Source organism: Stegostoma tigrinum, chromosome 17, assembly GCF_030684315.1.
Source record: "Stegostoma tigrinum isolate sSteTig4 chromosome 17, sSteTig4.hap1, whole genome shotgun sequence".
Taxonomy (NCBI): domain Eukaryota; kingdom Metazoa; phylum Chordata; class Chondrichthyes; order Orectolobiformes; family Stegostomatidae; genus Stegostoma; species Stegostoma tigrinum.
The window spans coordinates 51,582,420-51,603,167 of NC_081370.1; the positions used below are offsets into that span (position 1 = coordinate 51,582,420).

Sequence of the window (20,748 nt, forward strand, 5' to 3'; positions counted from 1 at the left end):
ATCAATTGGTTCACCACTAAGCTTTAATCAAAACACACTTTGTTCTTGTAACAATATTGAAATACAACAAAAAGAAGAATTGGCATAACTTTATTGAAGTGCTTAACATGATTGTTTATTACTTAACCACTAATCACTAACTGTTCCAATATAGGCTGCATCCCACAAACACACCCTTGACAAAGGCAGTTCAGCAACAGTTATTATTCTCACTTGCTGTCTCTCCAGTCCCGTAGAAACACTGAAAGAAGCAATCTGCCCCTTCTGATTTTTAAAAGGAAGCCTTGCTGTCAAAGACTTCACTCTAGCAGCTGGGAACTCAAGCTTACAGCTCCAGCAGCCAGGAGAAACCAGCATCTAGCTGAAAGCAAAACTCAAATCTTTTTGGGGTCTGTGTGAGCCATGACACTACCCACTCCTGATTCCTTTGTCAAAAAGAAGGAGACATTTCAGTGCCAGTGTGACAATACCCCTTTACAGCGAAGCAGGACAGGGACACATCTCTGTTAAAGGCACGGTATCACCATACTGTGCAACTGAGATTTGTTCAGGTTAAACTCCAGAGGTCTCTGGATATATAAGGCTGCATCTCTTTCTCGTTCACTGCCCCCACCCCCACCACCCCTGCCCACCCTTGGAAATCCGCACTAGACTGAACACAGTCAAACAGAAGGACAAGGTAAACAGAGTAAACACAACAACCCCCTCTAATCGGGCACCTGTAATGTTTGCAAACCCAGATGAACTGCATACCCTAACCATTTATACTACACTTGCAATGTAATTATCACTCTGCCTTGTGCTTAACGAAAAGACAAATTTTCTTCAGATGTGCATTTAACACCAACACACCTGATAATTCCCTCTCACATTGCTTCTGTCTGTACAGAAATGCACATTGCCTATTTTTAAGATGTCACGAATCTATTTTTCCCTCCAGACTGTGTGGCATTTGATGTGGTAGAAACTGAAATAAAATCAGTTGAAATTTATGGCTGACTTTGATTTGGGAGGAAGGGTGTTGCTTGGTTAAAACATGTCATTTTCTAATTTCTAATTAGACCTGAAAACTTAAGCCTTTTTATTTACATTTTGTTGATATTTCTGACTGACCCAGTGAATATATTTGTAGACTGTTTGTTTGTATTGTTTCTGATCTGTATCTGTCCTGTAGTTCTGAAAATTAAAATGTTTATTTTCAGTAGAGTCTGGTAAGGAAATGGAAACGGGCTAATTATAAAATAGTTTGAACTGCACAGAGGAAGGAAGGTTTTACATTCTGTCACATACTTTCTTTTGGTTTTTATAGCCCTGTGAGTCACTCAGATGTCAGTCAGCGGAAGTGCTTCTGTTATATCTCATGTGTATGTTTGTTGCTACAAAGATGTTTAGGTACAGTCTTACAATTCTTGAGGCACAAAAGGAAAAGAGAATGCTAACAATATCTGTGTAACGTCTCCAAAAAATTTGTAATCTCTGACAGGTGGGCTGGCCATTGATTGGATCCATAACAAGTTATACTGGACTGATTCTGGGACATCGCGTATCGAGGTCTCTAATCTGGATGGAACACAGAGAAAAGTACTTTTGTGGCAAAATTTGGAGAAACCCCGAGCCATCGCATTACATCCAATGGAGGGGTAAGCGGCCATAGACATTGATTCCATGTGAATTTACGTCAGTCATCTCCAGCATGAATTGCTGATGCCGTTGTTCTTAATTCCCCAGTCACATATTTCAAGCAAATTTATGATATGTGCTTTTCAACATCACTGGGTTTAGCAACAGATTCTAACCTCAAAATCAACTGTAATTTGTAGCAGTTTTAATGACTCAGAGCTTTTTGTAAATAGCATGCCACAATCGCAAAGGTCATTTTGACTCGGTACACCCTGTCACTGGGGGCTGACCAAAAGATTTACTTCATACACCTTAAATTAAACTAACTCTTTGATGTTCTGTTAGTTATAGTGTCTCTCAGCCCCAGGCAAATCCACAAGAGCATCTGAATGGAGAACGTTGCTTATCCTCAGATAATGAATATATTTGGCATGGGATGGATTCTTAACCAGTCTCTCTTATTTGTTTCAATTTGTTCTCCTAACTTGGTGGTTTTGATATCTACTGTCCTATTGTTTCAATTTCAGCTGTTCTGTTTGCTGACTGCGTCTTTCCATTTGTTAAGAGCTTCTGTTGTCCTGACATGTATTTGGTGTTCTGTTTTCCCTAGCATTAGTTTTGTATCCTGCTCTTTATCCCACTTTGTGGTCATTATTTTGATGCCCTCGTTCATATTAGTTCCAGTTCAGTTATTAAGTGGCTCTCTTAATCAGATCTGTCAGTTTGCCTGTCTTCATGGACGTTACACTACCACAGGCCAGGCAATCAAGTCACAGAGATCTGCAGTACGGACAAAGGTCCTTCAACCCATCAGGTCTGTGCCAGTCAAAAACGGCCAGCAGCTTATTCCAATCCCATTTTCCATCACTTGGCCCATTGCCATGTATGCTTTGGGTTCACAAGTGCATGTCTAATTGTGTTGAGGGTTTCTGCCACTATCCCCCTTACAAGCAGCAAGTTCCAGATTCCCATACCCTCTGAGTAGAAAACACTCCCTTCTCATCTCCTCTAAAACTCCTGCCCCTTCCCTTAAATCTATACCCCACACCCACTCCAGTCATTGATTCCTCTACCAGGACAAAATGTTCCTTCCTGTTTACTCCCTCAATGCCCCTCATGATTTTATATAAAATACTGACATTGCGCTCTACTTTGGAAACATCTCTTTGCTATCTTAGTTTTTTTTTACTTTTACTTCAAATGAATGTTAATCCATCTGCTGCTACACCTGAGGTAAAGCAGCGGAACAATTTCAGAGGGGTTTGTTAAGCAGTTCTAAGCTAATATCCATCACTATAATTTCAGAGTCAGGATGTCTGCGTTTGTAAGTATTTGTAAGTCTGAGCTCAAAATCTCTTGCACAAATGTGATTGCTTTGAGCTATCGAGGGGGACTACCCCGGAATTTGAAAGTGATCTGTACTTGTTCAAAGCACAAGAATTCTGTTGTGTAATTTGGCTCCTGAAATATGTTCATGGCTAGACTTTAGGAAGGTCGATTTGTTTCTTTCAAAAATAAATGTATTGAATAATGGCATGAGAAATGATTTGCAAGGGTGTTGCTGGGACTGGAGGGTTTGAACTATAAGGAGAGGCTGAATAGGTTTTGGCCATTTTCCCTGGAGCATGGGATACTGAGGGGTGATCTTGTAGAGGTTTGTAAAATCATGAGTGGTGTGGATAGAGGAGTCCAAAACTAGAGGGCATAGGTTTAAGGTGAGAGGGTAAAGATTTAAAAGAGACCTGAGAGGTAACTTTTTCCACACAGAGGGTGGTGCATATATGGCATGAGCTTCCAGAGGACATGGTCGAAGCAGGTACAATTACAGATTTAAAAGACTTTTTTTTTACAGGTACATCGATAGGAAAGGCTTAGAGAGATATGAACCAAACACAGACAAGTGGGACGAGTTCAGTTTAGGAAAGCTGGTTGGCATGGATGAGTTGGGCTGAAGGGCCTGTTTCATACCGTATGACTCTAAGTCCAAGTGTCCGTCCTCTGAGGTTGGGAATTCCAAGATTCCGAAGACATTTCCCTTCATCTCAAGCTGAAATGGCCAAGTTCTTGTTCTGTGACTGTGACCTTGTCACTTTGATTTATTAGACATACCCTGGACTTACTTACTGTTTTGTTCACACAGCCATGCTGGTTCTTTACGGAATGAATTGGGACTTGCATGAGAGCAAAAAAATGCCACATTTTCTGGAGAGTGCTACTCACTCTCTTGTTGCAATTACAGCTACCCGTTATACTTGGTGATTTTAAAGACAGAACTCTCCAGAGGAGAGTCGTGAATCATTTCCACTGTCTTTAATTTGGGAAATGCGAGATACTTTTCAAAAAAGACAGAAAAGCTATAATGTTCTCTTAGCTATCAGATTAAATTTTGCAAACTAAATTTCACACTACATTTAGCAAGCTGTTGGTTCTAATACTTGCCTTTATCACTACCACATTACAGCTACAAACTGCAATAAATGCCTTAGAGAGTATTGCACATGTAAGTTGCAATGTGTAGTGCAAATTTGTTTAAACCTAACTGTGAAAATCTTTTCTTTCCTATTCAACATGACAACAATGCTGTACCAAAGAAGTTAGGAAACAGTAACTTCCTGGGATTTGAAAATTAATATTATAAATTCTGCTAAAGTATAGAATGACTGTCATTGGTTTCCTCTCAGATGAATAGTTAAACAACGTGTAATCATTTTGGGGTGTTATTATAAACCATAGTCTCTTGTTTTGTTTTTGCACCACTTCCCCTACCCGCCTCCACATTCAGCCTAAAATTGAAATCTTTAATTGAATAGTATAGCACTTGTAGAAACTAATGAATGAATGGTGCTAACCTATCAGAGAAAACCAACGCAGATTTTAACTCAATGACCAACATGTAGCTCCATTGAGATCATTCACCTCTATAAGGTAGTGTATCATCAAATCAGGATCTGACCCAAATATGCTCCATTTTCACTGGGTATATTGGATTAATATTTGTTTGGCAAATCAATTCCTGGGATGGTGGGACTGTCAGCTGAAAAGGGATTGAGCAGACTGTTAATGTGTTCTTTATAGTCGAGGAGAATGGATGGAAATATCATTGAAGCATGTAAAATTCATAAAGGGCTAAACAGGGTAAATAAGAAAAGCACAGTAGGGTAGAGATCTTGAATCAAGGGATATGGTCTCCGAATAAAGGGGAACCTATTTAGAGATGAGGAATTTCTTCGCTCAAAGTAGTGAATCTTTAGAATTCTCAATTGCAAAGAGATGTGGAGATTCGTTGAGTATGTTCAGGAAAGAGATATAAATTTCTGGGTGCTGTTGGCATTGAGGAATAAGGGGTACTGCAGGAATATGCCATTGAAGTACATGATCAGCTGTAGTAGAACAGCAGAGCAGGTTTGAGATGCTGAATAGCCTTCTCCAGTTATCAGGTTTTTATTAGAATTTAAGTGGTTGTTTCAAAAATGTTAAATGGCTATGAATTATCCTGTTTGGTTATTTCAGTATTTATTTTGGTTTTGTAGATGTAATGATAACTGGGATACAGTAGTTCCATTCTTGACTAAATCTTGTTTCGTTTAGCTCAAAGCACCTGATCTTCAATGCATTCTATTCATATATCTGATGTGTTTTACAGAACTATTTATTGGACAGACTGGGGTAACACCCCCCGGATAGAATATGCAGCCATGGATGGTTCTAACCGCAAAATCATTGCAGATACTCATCTCTTCTGGCCAAATGGGCTCACCATTGACTATGCAGGACAAAAGATGTACTGGGTAGATGCCAAACATCATGTGATCGAGCGTGCAGACCTTGATGGTCAGAACAGAAAAGCAGTGATCAGCCAAGGTATCAATATCACGCTTTAGCTAATGGCATAATGGTTGGCTGTGTCACGTCAAGGAGTGATTTATTTTACCATGCAGTACAGTTTGTTTTTTTTAACCTCTTGTGTAAAGGAAAATTGTACTGTTAGGACCTGATCACCGTGTCTTAAATATTGCTGCATTATTCGCACTGCAGTGTAGAACTTCTGTGGTTCCACTGGCATGACAGCGTCATGATGGTTAGACCACTGTGAGAGAACACGTTGACTTTAAAATTCAGCACAATTTTTAGACTCAGGTCAAAAGTCCTGTCACGTGCTTTATTTCTGGAGAGGCACATCGATAAAACATAAAATCATCTGGAATATGTGACAGGCATTTTGATGTGACTGTATAGTGAGATAGGGATGAAAAGCTAGCTGCAAATCTTGGATGTTCTTCTCTGCAGCATGCAGCCTGAGAAATGAGGGGTCGACACATTGCTCAGTGGTTTTAGTCTTCCCAGCCCCTCTCAGCAAGTCACAATGCTTTATTCACCACTCCTTTAGGCTTCGAACCAGCTGACTCTTTGTCAGTCATAGAGTGACAGAGATCTACAGCACAGGAACATATACTTCAGTCCAACTCATCCACGCTGGCCAGATATCCCAAATTAATTTAATCTCATTTACCAGCATTTGGCTCATATCTTTCGAAACCCTTCCTATTCACGCACCCATCCAGATGCCTTTTGTGTGTTGTAGTTCTATCTACCTCCACAACTTCCTATAGATTTTGATCTTTCCAAGTTACATCTGAAGTGTTTTTGATGGTTATTGACCTGACCTACAGGATTTTTGTTTATTGGTCATATTTTTAAGCGATAGATTACAGTATTCCTTTAAATTCCCAAAGTCACATATTCCATTCTTGACTGTTTGCACAGCTATGTAACAAGTGTGGATGGAAAAATTGCCCAGAGGCTTAAAAGTCATGAGACTTTTGACAGCTCTTCCATGTATGTTAAGTGCCTCCTTGACAACATTGTTGAACTTTCTCCCCTACTTCCCTTATCTGTAATTCTTTTTGTTTCTGTGAGGTTGTTATCTTACAGTTTACCTGTGTGCTATGAACGAGGCACTGATGTTTGGGTTATGTTTTACCATGTTCATAAAATGGGTTTCTTCAGAGCTGATTTTTAAGTTGTTTGCAAGTAGTTTGCTGTTGAAAACTGAAACTGTGACAATAGGCACAGTTGTTATGAAATGTAACGCACCAGCTGGCAAGGTAAAAGACAGAGGAAGGGTTGGTGAAATATTTCATTCCCTGTCTCTGATGATCTACGTGTGACATTCGTTTGGATTTAATAACTATGTACATATGCTGTTCAACTTACTTTACCATAAGCAATTTCCCCAAAATTTATTGAGATGAATTAACCCTTTGTTTATTGAACAAATTTTGTACATTGTAAAAATTCAAAAAAGACACATTTTACCAAAGCTTTTCATCTTGCAATCATCAGGAGAGCTCAACTTTAAGCAAAAACCATCATTTAAACAGTATGATTAGTTGGTAAATGAATTCTGATTATGATATTACCATGGAGAACTGCATCAGTTAATGACAATTGACAATTAATTACTAGGCTTTGTTTAAATTGTAACCAGGCAGGCAAATGTAGATAAAACCTGTCAATCAGCATTAATTGGTGTATTCTTCACAGCAGTTGAACTCTGCCTGACTCACTCCAGGGTTCAGTTGCCAACTAATCAACATTCTTCTTTCATACCTGTTTTCGTACATAAATGCTGGTGTCCCCCTCAGATTGACATTAAATTCTTATGAATGCAAAGTCAAAAATGTCAACAAAATGGTTTTTTTTTAAGCAAAACTTAAGTTCAAACAACTGTGAAAATTTGAAACAGAAACAGAAATTGTTGAAAAAGCTCAGCAGGTCTGGTAGCATCTGTGGAGAGAAATCAGTTAACATTTTGGGTTCAGTGACCCATCTTTGAGAACCTGAGTTTACCGAATGTAACAGAAAAGTTTTTTTTTTCTCGACAGATGCTGCCAGGCCTGCTGAGCTTTTCTAGCAATTTCTGTTTTGTTTTTGATTTACAGCATCCGATGCAACAGTGAAAATCTGAATGGTTTCCACATATATGGGTACATATTGTTTTATAAAGCTGTTTAGTGGTTGATGAAGATATAGCAATGTTAGTCAAAGAAATTATTTTTAAGTTGCTCTTGGAATATGAGTATTGCTGGCAAAGCCAGCATTTGTTGCCCATCTTTGTTGACCTTAAGAAGATGGAATTGTTCAATTGAATTTGAATCAAAATGATGGCTATTGGAAAGTAAGTGCCATTGAATTGTTCTCAGTGTGTGACATTTTTAAGGTTAAATATCTCCAAAACAAACCTGATGAGGCCAGCTTCAATAAGGGAGCCTCCAAATTGTGCACCTTCTTGCTCAACCGAGGATTCCCCAGCGCCCTTGTCGCCAGGGCCCTCAACCGGGTTTGACACATCTCTCACACTTCCACCCTCACCCCCTCTTTTTCCTCACACAACAGTGATAGTATCCCCCTTGCATCTCACCAGCATCCACACCCAGAGGATCGATGTCAGAGCCAATCTCGAGTTCAGCAATTTTAGGGGTTGAGCATCTTTCCCCATGCCTTCTCCCAGTCCCAGACACCAGGCCTTGGTAACACATGAGCTGCTACCATACACTACCCATTGTTGGTCACTAATCAACCCCATTAGCAGCTGTTCATTCCCCCAGACTGACCTTTAACCACTCTTTTGACCAAGTGTCTTCCTGTCTCTTTGGACTCTATCTCCTCATATCATTCATTCTGATCCACCCACCTCCCCAGTAAAATGATGTCGAGGATCCAAATGTTGCTCTTTGGTGATTCTGAAACTGTCAACATTCACAAAAATTCTCTTCATGTTAATGAGAATGTTCTACTCATTAATCAAGTCTCAGGGATTGATTAGCTCCATGGCTTAGTTTATTTAAAACAATAAAACACATAAAAGTTATGAAGCAGATATTGCAGCAAACCAGCTGTTGTCTATATGTGCAACTTGCAGACAGAGTAACAGCATCATATAGACAAAGCACATGGACTTTTGAAGATTAAGTCTCTTAAAGGCAAATATATACACAACCCCACTTAGGCACTATTTGATGGGGCTGGTTACACACCTTGTGACCCTGAGGGACCACTGACAAGTTGAACTCAGAGCTTCTTGCTTAGAGACAAAGTGTTACCTAGTGTACCACAAGACCTCGCTATATGTAACTGGCACCTTGGAAAGGATTTGAACCCAGGATCTTTTGCATAATAATTCAAAGAAAATCCTGAAGTGAGAGCCAGGTACCTGAAGTGGGAATATATGTACGTTAATAAAAACCAAAAGAACTGTGGATGTTGTCAATCAGGCACAAAAATGAAGTGGTTGGAAAAGCTCAGCAGGTCTGGCAGCATCCGTGAAGGAGAAAACAGAGTTAACATTTCGGGTCCGGTGACCCTTCCTCAGAACTGATGGTGGCTGGGAAAATGTCAGTTTATATACAGAAAATAGGTAAGTAGGTGGGGTAGGGAGTAAACGATAGGATAGAGCCCAAAGAGAGAGAAAGACAGACAAAGGAGTTGCTAACGATCAGGCTGGGAGGCTGAATAGTTGTTAATGGGGACTATTAGTGACTAACAACGGGGGGTGTGTAATGGCAGGCTATGTGGTAACAAGGCCTGGTGTGTGGGGTGGGAGGCTGGGACATGGCAGAGTTTAGGCCCTGAGATTATTGAACTCAATATTGAGCCCAGAGGGCTGTGGAATGTATTGATAAATTCAAATAGTTTTTAAGTCTAGAATCGAAAATCAGATTCAGTAATAATGACTATGAAATTATCATTGATTGTCATTATAAACCCCATCTTGGGTTCATTACTGCCCGAGAAGGCGGATCTGCCATTCTTACTGAGTCAGGCATTCATATGACTGCGGACCCTTCGTATGACTGTGGTTAACAAACCTGAAGAATTACCCAAAAAGCCCCTCTTCTGTATCAAACCACTCGATCGACCACCACCACCTTCTCAGGGTAATTAGGGATGGAGAATAAATATTGACCTTTCCAGTGACGACCACATCACCAGGATGAAATCAAAATTGAGATATAAGTGCGTCTTTCTTTTTAGGACATTGATTCTTCCTGTACAATGGAGACATTAATTTCCTTTGCACAGTCAGTTTTTATTAAGAGCTCACTTTCAAGAAAGAGAGTGATACACATATCAGCATTATCATATTATGTGGTCGGCCAGTGCTGTCTCAAGTGGGTCAGTCATGCATTCAGTGGTACCCAACATTTAGAGAAACAATGATCTATAACAATGACTGCAGTTTAGCAGGGATGCAGTGACCTTGCATTATTGTCACTAAACTAGCAATCTAGTGGAAACTTAGGTAATGCTCTAGAGATCCTGGGTTCAAATCCCACCATGGCAGATAAAAATATACAATTAAAATTCTAAAGATAACCATGAAACCATTATTGTAAAAGCCTATCTGGTTCATGAATGCCCTTCAGGGAAGGAAACTACAGTCCTTACCTGGTCTGGCCTACCGGTGACTCCTGACCCCAAAGCACTGTGGTTGACTGTAGCCCCCGAAATGGTCCAATAAGGCAGTCAGTGTATCCAAGTACAACGAGGTTTGGACAACAAATGCTGGCCTTTCCTTCAGCACCTGCTCAAATAAATCTTTCCCATGTCTTATTGTGATTACAGTGCCAAAAGATGGCATTGTTGGTGTGGTCAAAACTAAGCTATCTTTTCCCCACATTAGTGAAAGAGTTAAATGTTTTGCTGCAAGGATCCCTATGACAGTTGTATCATGCGAGATGTGACTTATCCACTGTACTGTAATGATGTATTTACACAGTACATCATAGAAATGTCAAATGACTATGAAGTATATCTATTTTAGGTATTGAAAAGAAATTTATACCCCTTTTTTTTATTATTACTTCTGTAATCTTTGCAGAATTCAAACATTTTGTGCCATTTGTGTCATTCCATTTTTCAAGTGAGGTGATGGTCTAGAAATGTGACACAACTTGTGTGCTTCCTGTGGATTTATTTAAAGCAAATTAATCACTTCAAAGAAAATGCTGGTTTATTTAGCTAGTCCAGCATGTAAATTCAGAATAAAAGGCATTGTTGTAATTATCCAGGGTTGTTCATTAGATGGAAAATAGCTTTACTTGTGCTGTTGCAGTGAGTTGTTTATCTTTATTCTGTTATTAAATAGCGGGTTTTGAGAAGATTTGTAGCTCAGGTTGAGGTTCTGGATGTGAGTTTGCTCGCTTAACTGGAAGGTTAGTTTTCAGACGTTTCGTCACCATTCTAGGTAACATCATCAGTGAGCCTCCGACGAAGCGCTGGTGTTATGTCCCGCTTTCTATTTATCTGGTTAGGTTTCCTTGGGTTGGTGATGTCATTTCCTGCATTGGTGATGTCATTTCCTGTTCTTTTTTCTCAGGGGATGGTAGATTGATTTGGAGCCAATGTGTTTGTTGATGGAGTTTTGGTTGGAATGCCATGCTTCTAGGAATTCTCGTGTGTGTCTCTGTTTGGCTTGTCCCGATCAAAGTGGTGTCCTTCCTCATCTGTATGTAAGGATACGAGTGATAGTGGGTCATGTCGTTTTGTGACTAGTTGATGTTCATGTATCCTGGTGGCTAGCTTTCTGCCAGTTTGTCCAATGTAGTGTTTGTCACAGTTCTTGCAAGGTATTTTGTAGATGACGTTCGTTTTGCTTGTTGTCTGTATAGGGTCTCTTAAGTTCATTAGCTGCTGTTTTAGTGTGTTGGTGGGTTTGTGGGCTACCCTGATGCCAAGAGGTCCGAGTAGTCTGGCAGTCATTTCGGAAACGTCGTTGATGTAGGGGAGAGTGGTTATGGTTTCTGAGCCCGTTTTGTCTGTTTGTTTGGGTTTATTGCTGAGAAATCGGCGGACTGTGTTCATAGGGTACCCATTCTTTTTGAATACGCTGTAGAGGTGATTTTCTTCTGCTCTGCGTAGTTCCTCTGTGCTGCAGCGTGTGGTGGTTTGTTGGAATAATGCTCTAATGCAGCTTCGTTTGTGGGTGTTGGGATGGTTGCTCCTGTAGTTCAGTATTTGGTCTGTATGTCTGTTATTAAAGGCTGAGGAATTGGGTGTTTGAACAGATTGAGAGTGATGAGCTATGACCAGAATGGGCAGTGATGGGTTAAATATATTCAATTCATTTTTTTGTTGGTAGTCAAGCAACTTGCAAGTCTGCCGGATAATGTTGCCACAAAATTTACTTTAAAACCCCTGTATTTTGGCGGTGAATTATTCTGCAGTAATTTATGGAAGGCAACTTTGCTCTTTTTTTTAAATGTTTGGTGTTTTTTTTTAAATGAAAATATGGGCAGATTTGTATCAAGTGAAGGTTTGAAGCTGTTCAAATCTGTCAATTGTCCCAACTCTACAGCCAGCACCAAGGTGGGAAGCTGGCTGACTGGCAAGCTCACTTGAAGGAGGAAGGTAGGGACTTTTTAAGTATGATTGTAAGACTGTTAGCTTCATTTGCACTTTGTGTTGTCAGTCAGTTTTCCTGAAAGCACTGGGAAATCCTTCATCCCCATCCAGATGATGACTTGGTTGGATCCAAGAGGGGAGTGACCTTACACTGACTTCCTAAATCCTGCCTATGTGCTTGACTGATCTCGGCACACTGTGCCCAACCCCACAACCTTTCCCTGGGGCCTCCGATTAGCCTCACGAAGGGCTCAGATTTTGCTCGTACACCGATGATTCTGCCTCGTTCTTGCAGCCCCGCTCAGCTCAGGCCTCTGATTCTATCTCTTCCTCCACCCCAAGCCCCCACACCAACCCCACCACGGTCCCCCATGACGTTTGACCCTACACTAAGATTGGTGGAATAGCAGATGGTAAAGGGGACTGTTGGAGAATGCGGCAGAATATAGATAGATTGGAGAGTTGGGCAGAGAAATGGCAGATGGAGTTCAATCCGGGAAAATGCGGGGTGATGCATTTTGGAAGATCCAATTCAAGAGCGAACTATACAGTAAATGGAAAAGCCCTGGGGAAAATTGATACACAGAGAGATCTGGGAGTTCAGGTCCATTTTACCCTGAAGGTTGCCACATAGGTCGATAGCGAGGTCAAGAAGGCATACGACATGCTTTCATTCATCGGACTGGATATTGAGTACAAGAGTTGGCAGGTCATGTTACAGTTGTATCGGACCACATTTTACTTTGACCGTATTTGGAATACTGCTTACTGTTCTGGGCTTCACATTACCAAAACGATGTGGATGCTTTGGACAGGGTGCAGAAGAGGTTCACCAGGATGTTGCCTGATATGGAGGGCGCTAGCTATGAAGAGAGGTTGAGTAGATTAGGATTATTTACATTAGAAAGACAGAGGTCGGGGGGGGACCTGATTGAAGTCAACAAAATCATAGCGGGTATCGACCGGGTGGAGAGCAAGAAGTTTTTTCCTAGAGTGGGGGACTCAGATACTAGAGGTCACGATTTCAAGGTGAGAGGGGAAAGTTTAAGGGAGATATGCGTGGAAAGTTCTTGACGCAGAGGGTCGTGGGTGCCTGGAACGTGTTGCTAGCAGAGGTGGTAGAGGCGGGTACAATAGCATCATTTAAGATGTATCTAGACAGGTGCATGAATGGCCAGGGAGCAGAGGGATACAGATCCTTGGAAAATAGCGACAGGTTTAGATAGTGGATCTGGATCAGCACAGGCTTGGAGGGCTGAATGGCTTGTCCCTGTGCTGTAATTTTCCTTGTTCTTTGTTCTTTGCACACTCGGCCAATCAGTGAAAGATCCAAGAATCAAACTTGGATGTCTAGAAATTTATCTGATCTGGGTCCAAAATCAGAGGAAAATCCGATATGTGTAACACTGTCTCTTTCTTGAAAGTGAGCCCTTAAACAAAGTGACTGTGTAAAGGAAATTAATGTCTCCATTGTACAAGAAGAATTGATGTCCTAAAAAGAAAGATGCACTTATGTCTCAATTTTGTTTTCATCCTGGTGATGTGGTCGTCACTGGAAAGGTCAATATTTATTCTCCATCCCTAATTACCCTGAGAATGTGGTGGTGGTCGATCGAGTGGTTTGATACAGAAGAGGGGCTTTTGGCTAATTCTTCAGGTTTGTTAACCACCACATTATGGCATTGTGATCCTGACAAGGTCAGACTGGGTGGATTCCCTTACCCTGTGATAATGGGGACGGCAGATGCTGGAGAATCCAAGATGACCAAGTGTGGAGCTGGATGAACACAGCAGGCCAAGCAGCATCTCAGGAGCATTGTGCTCCAGTTATATAAAACATTTTGAGTATTGCCGAAATAAACAGTGCAGCTTTATTCCAGTTAATTAGGATGGGGGTGTTGGTAAGGTGGGTGGACAAATGACTGGTTTGTGATACCAGCAATATAAGTTCAATTCCCTTACTGGACTCTCCTTCTCTATCTCTCCCCTTGCCTGAGGCATGGTGACCTGCAGTTAAACCTACCATCAGTCATTGTGACGCTATGAGAAAGCAGCACCCTGGCCCTCTAGGACAATGGTGACTTTGATACCAAATGACTATTTATGTAAAATAATAAATTATTTACATAAGGATCCATGAATAGTGGGTACTAAAACACCTTGTTAGTTAAATGTCTCATTTTCTATTCGGAGAACAATGAGAGTGAGGAGCTCATTTTCACGTGAATGATGGAGAACCGCATAAGGACAGCAGAAGAGTTAACAAAGGAACTCTCATCGCCATTTTCTCAGGGGAAATAAGAAGCTAATGCTGGCCTAGTCAGCAACACCTACGACCTGTAAAACAGTAAAGACAAAACAATAAAATGTCCTGAGCAGCTGATGCCAATATAGTGAGTGAGAGTCGCCCTCCACAGGATGACCTACAGTTACAGTTGAAGCCTGGCAGGAATGCTGGGTCTCAGAGCTTGCCCACTGCATTACCTTCTTTTTATCGGCAACCCCTAGCCGCATCACTGCCAGGAGGCTGACTCCATGGAACTTGCCTGGTTCCTGACATCTTGTGGGAGGCTGCAGAATTCCAGAGACTGTCACTGTCTGACAATCATAGAGTCCCAATTGTGTGGAAGCAGGCCATTCGTAGAGCCATAGAAGATAGTAGTAGGAGGAGGCCATTCAGACCTTGAAGCCTGCTCCTCCATTTGTCACAATCATTGCTGATCGTCTAACTCAGTTGCCTAATCGTGGTTTCTCTCCATAATCTTTGATCCCATTTGCTCCAAGTGCTACATGTAGGCGCCTCTTGAATACATTCAATGTTTTGGCATCAACTACTTCCTGTGGTAATGAATTCAACAAGTTCACCACTCTTTGGTTGAAGAAATGTCTCTTCATCTCTGTCCTAAATTGTCTACCCCGAATCCTCATACTGTGACCTCTGATTCTGGACACATCCACCATCTACCCTGTCCAGTCCTGTTAGAATTTTATAAGTCTGTATGAGATACCCCCTCTCATTTGTCTGAAATCTAACGAAAGCAATCCTAACCTAGTCAATCTGTCCTCATACAGCAGTCTCACCATCCCCGGAATCAGCCTGGTAAACCTTCGCTGCACTCCCTCCAAAGCAAGACCATGCATCGTTAGAAAAGGAGACCAAAACTGCGCACAATATTCTAGCTGTGGCTTCACCAAGGCCCTGTACAAACACAATGACACATCCCTGCTCCTGGTCTCAAAACCTCTTGCAATAAAGGGCAACATGCCATTTGCCTTCTTTACTGCCTGCTGCCCCTGCACGCTTACTTTCAGCGACTGGTGAGACTGCACCACCCTGTAAAATGCATCCCATCCCTATAACCCTAAATGTTGTAGCCTACACATTATAGTTAATTTAACATGACCAATCCACCTAACTTGCATATCTTCAGACTGTGGAAGGAAACAGCACACCTGAAAAGAAACACGTGTAGACACAGGGGGAATGTGCAAACTCCACGCAGATAGTTACCCGAGGCTGGGATTGAACTTGGGTCCCTGGCACTGTGAGGCAGCTGTGCTAACCACTGAACCACCATGCCATGCCTCTGGTGGATTGATGGGACTGACTGGAACGAATTCAATCTGAAACTTCAGTACATCAGAATGCATAAAACCTCCACTAAAACCACAGAATGTGGTCTCATGGGCCTCGAACCACTTTGGCTTAATAATAAACTTGCCTTATGTATTTACAGAACCTAAACACTAATAAATAGAGCAATCCGCAAATACTAAGAAATGGCAATTAGTTAGTTATTAATGGATTGAATATTATAAATGACAACACCAGAAAAGGTGATGAAAGCTTTAACAAGGTCTGTAATTAGAATAGTGTACTGCATTGGGAATTAGGAACTAATGAAAGGTTATCTGTCAAATTAAATCTGAATGGTTTTCCTCAAAATTTATTATTTTATTTATTGCAACACTAAACCTGCCACACACACACTGGAGGCTGCATTTTTAGTCCTTAATGGGGGAGGGTAAGGGCAGATGGGAAAGGAAATTTGCACTGTCAGCTGATGGATCAGTTTGCCAGCACTGTCCCATCACTGGGCCATTTTCCTGGAAACAGGATACTAGGTATACTCACTACAAGCAGCAACCTGTCACCAATTAAGACTGTTTAAAGGCCTTAAAAGATGGCACAGTGGCCAGTAATGCTGCCTCATGAGGGAGCCAGGCTCAATCCCCCTCCTCCCCCCCCCCCCCCCCCCCCCCCACAAGTGACTGTCTGTCTGTGTGGAGTTTGCACATTCTCCCTGTGTCTGTGTGGGTTTCCTCCAGGTGCTGCAGTTTCCTCTCACTCTCCAAAGATGTGTAGGTTAGGTGGATTGGCCATGCTAAATTGCCCATAGTGTCCAGGGATGTGCAAGCAATGTTGATTAGTCATGGGAAATGCAGGGTTACGTGAACGGGTTTGGGGGGTGGTTCTGGGTGGGATACTCTTCGCAGGAGAAGTGTGGATTTGATGGGCCAAATAGCCTGCTTCCACACTGCAGGGATTCTAATGATCCTGTGAAGTATCACGTGATTTAGGAATTGTTGACATAAGTTCTGAGGCAAACCGCTGCTCCAGGTTCATCCTTATGTTGGGAATCATGAACGAGGGACCATTTCCTGATCTCCCGATCCCATCCCGTACCCATCTGTGGCTACCATGGTGTTTTCTTCATGAAGTGACATTGATGGGCTGGAAACAAAATGGCCACCTCATGAAACAGTCTCTAGGTGGTAATTGAGGCTGGTGCACTTCAGTTCATGAGGACATCAACCCAGTTCTGTGAATGACTGTTAGAGATCCTCATTGCTGATCTCACACTTATCCCACATGTCCTGTTATATCCCTGCATGTGTCCTTCCTACCCACCATGCATCCATTTTGCCCCACATGTATTCTCTATACCCTACTCACCTTTGACTCTGGGCAGAACTCATGGAACCCTATAATATCAAAGACTAGTTTTGGAAATGTTAATGGAATTGTCCAAATAGGCAAATATCCATTCAAAAACCCCTTCAAGGAAATATCCTCCTCTTAACAGCTCATGAAACTGTCAATCAGACGAAGTTCACAGTCCCATTAAGAGCTGTGTAAGAAATCCCTACAAAGCTTAATCCATCAGTGGGATTTGGATTTCAGCCTTCATCTCATAGCTGTGTAAATTAAGTTTCCAAAACTAAAAATATGGAAACTTGTTCCCAACTCCGCATGGTGCGGGACCTCTCTTGAAGTTCCGAGATTGATGCCTCCCAACAAATCAGGCATGTCTCCATTAGAATAGCATGGCTGGCTGGATGGATACAAAACTGGCTTGGTCATAGAAGACAGAGGGTGGCGGTGGAATGGTGTTCCTCAGGGTGGAGACCGGTAACTATTGACGTCCTACAGGGATCAGTCTTAAGTCCTCTGTTGTTCGTGGTGTACATAAATGATCTGGAGGAAGATGTGGGTGATCTGTTTAGAAAGTTTGCAGATGAAATGAAGATTGGTGGAGTTGCTGACAGTGCCAATAATTGTGAACGTGTACAACAGGATATAGATAGATTGTGACTTGGGCACAGAAATGACAGATGTGCTTTAATCCAGACAAATGAGGTGTGCATTTTGGAGGATCAAATTTTGGTGTGAATTACACTGTAAATGGCAGAACCCTTAGGAACACTAACATGCAGATGGATCTGGGCGTGCAGGTCCACAGTTCCCTGCAAGTGGCAACAGAGGTGGCCAAAGTGATTAAGACGGCAGATGGTATGCTTGCCTTCATCAGCTGGAGTGCATCGAGAGGGAGTACAAGAGTTGGCAAACCATATTGCAGCTATTTAAAACCCTTGTTAGGCTGCCTTTGGAATATTGTCTGCAGTGTTGGTTGCCACGTTACCAGGGGGACGTGGAAGCTTGGAGAGAGTGGAGAGAATGTTCACTAGGATGTTGCCCAGTCTTGAGGGCATTGGCTATGAGGAAAGGTTAAAAAGACCAGGATTGTTTTCACTGGAAAGACGGTGGCTGAGAGGAGACCTGATAGAGCTCTACAAAATTATGAGGCATAGGTAGGGTGGATAGTCAGAGGCTTTTTCCCAGGGTTGAGGTTTCAATTATAAGCAGGCTTAGGTTCAAGGTGAGAGGGGGGGAATGTTTGAGAGGGGGGATGTTTAAGGGAGCTGTGCAAGGAAGGTTTTTCACGCAGAGAGTGGCAGGAGCCTGGAACAGATTGCCAGAGGAGATGGTGGAAGTAAGCACACTGGTGACATTTGAGAGGCAACGGATAGTTACATGAACAGGCAGGGACTGGAGGGATACGGACCAAATAAGGACATAAGGTTTATTTCTGAGTTTAGTTTGGGCAGGATGATTGCCACAGGCTTGGAGGGCCAAAGGATTGGTTGTACTTACCTTTTGTTCTTTGTGTGCAAAATGTCCATCCCTGCAACTGGGAAGGAAAGATGGGATTGGCGCCTGCAGGCTTGCTGTCCTGCAGCAATAAAAAGTGTGTTGGAGGCTTCGCACATCAACGGGACTATAAACATTTTCTCTATCTGTTGTATGGCAGCCTGAAGTAGAAAGCACAATTTCAAAACTCGTTTAACCATGTTTCCAAACAATTATCCACTGTCCAGTTGTCCTGGGAATTTGATGGTGAGCATTCAGTTTTTCTTATGGATACTGATGATACATCCAGCAGTCTATCGAATGGCAGCATGGTGGCTCAGCAGTTTACATTGCTACCTCACAGCAACAGGGACCTGGGTTTGATACCAGTCTTGGGCGACTGTCTGTGTGGAGTTTGCACGTTCTCCTCGTGATTGCGTGGCTTCCCTCCGAGTGCTCCGGTTTCCTCCCACAGGCCAAAGATGTGCAGGTTAGGTGGATTGGCCATGTTAAAACTGCCTGTAGTGTCCAGGGATGTGTAGACTACATGAGTTGGCTGTGGGAAATGCAGAGTTCCAGTTATATGGTGGGATGCTGTTTGGAGGGCTGATGTAGACTCAATGGGCCAAATGGCCTGATTCCAAACTGTATGATTTGATGAAATTAATAGGTAGAGTCTCTCGGGAGTAGATACACTAAAATTTTATATGATTGTTACTTCAGTATAAAGTTCCATATCAGTCAAAGAGTCATCTTTGATCTTTGTTTGACTCAGAGACCGACGAGAAATGGCTAATACAAATGCTCAATCTCTTCCCATCATTGTCTGGATTGGAATCTATTATTATGTGAGGAGCTGCAAAATGCAACACGATCGAAATTGATCCCAATTCTGACCTTTAGCTGGGCACAGATAAGGGGATAGTTTTACAAGATCTTATTCTTAAAACGGATGTCCTTTCTGAGGCCCTCATGTGCTAACGGCTCGATAGGACCTTGCTGTATTTGAAATGTTTGCTCAGATGCTTTCCTGATAATGTTTGATGTGGAAACATGCAGAACGGTCAGTGAAGTGAAGGAGTGTCACCGCACTCATTTATCTTGCTTCCTTTGTTAAGGAAAGTGCACACCCGCATCTGTTGTTATCTGCCGTCTTCTTTAAAAAAAATTGAATGCCTCAGTCTAAAACCAGCATGGGGAAAAAAAAAACTGCAGAGACAATAGCCAAAACACAACATCCTGAGACAAATGTGGGCAGCTATATTTTCTCAATGCGTCAATATGAAAGCATAGTTCTGAAATCTACATCCTCTCAAGTAAACTGAGATGGACAGACATAAGACTGCTTTCTTAGGCAAACACAATGATGTACTCTGAGTTCATAGTTAGTGTTTCACTTCTGTTATGGTTGACCTTTGCGCTATGAAGACAAGTAAGACAGCTGCTAATGGTAGTCTTTTGAGTGATTTTCAGCATATTTTTCCTTTAAATCTCTCATGTTTTCCCAAATTCAAAACAGTTAACACATGAGTTCGGTGTATAGATCTACAAAAGAGATTGTGAGGTGCAGCTATGGGAAATACAGATCAGCAATTTACATTGTAATATGTTCCAACATTGTTCACAGCCCAAAATTTGACATTGAATCAGATGGGATTAAGACAAATGGCCAGTTCAAAGTCACACCTCAGAGGAGGAAAGATGTAAAGAAGTGGACACAAGGAAATCCAGAACTAAGAGCTTCAGTAACTAAGGACACAGTGAAATGATTAAAATTGATTCTTTTTTCTTTCATTCATTCATAGAATTTGGGCATTACAGGCTAGGCCAGAATCTAGAACTATAGGGAGTATTCTGAGAATTTGGGCTAGACAGTTCAGAAGAGATGTTAGGAAACAATTCTACACACACAGGGGTGGCAGAGGTTTAGTATTCTCTTCCACAAGTTGTAGTGGATGCAGGATGAGTTGTTAATTTCAATTCTGAGATGTTGATCAAAGATTTTAAGGGATATGGACCAATTCCAGGTAAATAGAGTTAGGCCTCAGATTAGCTATGATCACATTTAATTGTCGAACAGGTTTGAGGGGCTGAGTGGCCTACTTCTGTTCCTATATTCCTGTATTTAATCATCCCTAACTACCTCACAGACACTGTTAAATTACCTTCTTGACAACCACTACAGTGTTGATGGGAATGATTTTCGGGCCCATATTGGAGGAAGAACTATGCAATAAGAAATATTGATTGTTTGTGAAAAAGGGATGGCAATAATTATTATTAATTTTGATCTACATTTAAACTGGAAAAAT

At 41.7% G+C, this 20,748-nt stretch overlaps 1 protein-coding gene across 5 annotated transcripts in view; it reads left to right on the forward strand.

The window, feature by feature from the left end:
- Window positions 1-20,748, forward strand: part of lrp4 (low density lipoprotein receptor-related protein 4) — a 377,362-nt gene that overhangs the window by 286,493 nt on the left and 70,121 nt on the right. For all 5 annotated transcript variants that reach the window (XM_048545554.2, XM_048545552.2, XM_048545551.2 and 2 more), the window contains 2 exons: window positions 1,484-1,640; window positions 5,264-5,481. In XM_048545554.2, coding sequence (XP_048401511.1) covers window positions 1,484-1,640; window positions 5,264-5,481 — 375 coding nt within the window. The remainder of the gene's footprint in view (window positions 1-1,483; window positions 1,641-5,263; window positions 5,482-20,748) is intronic.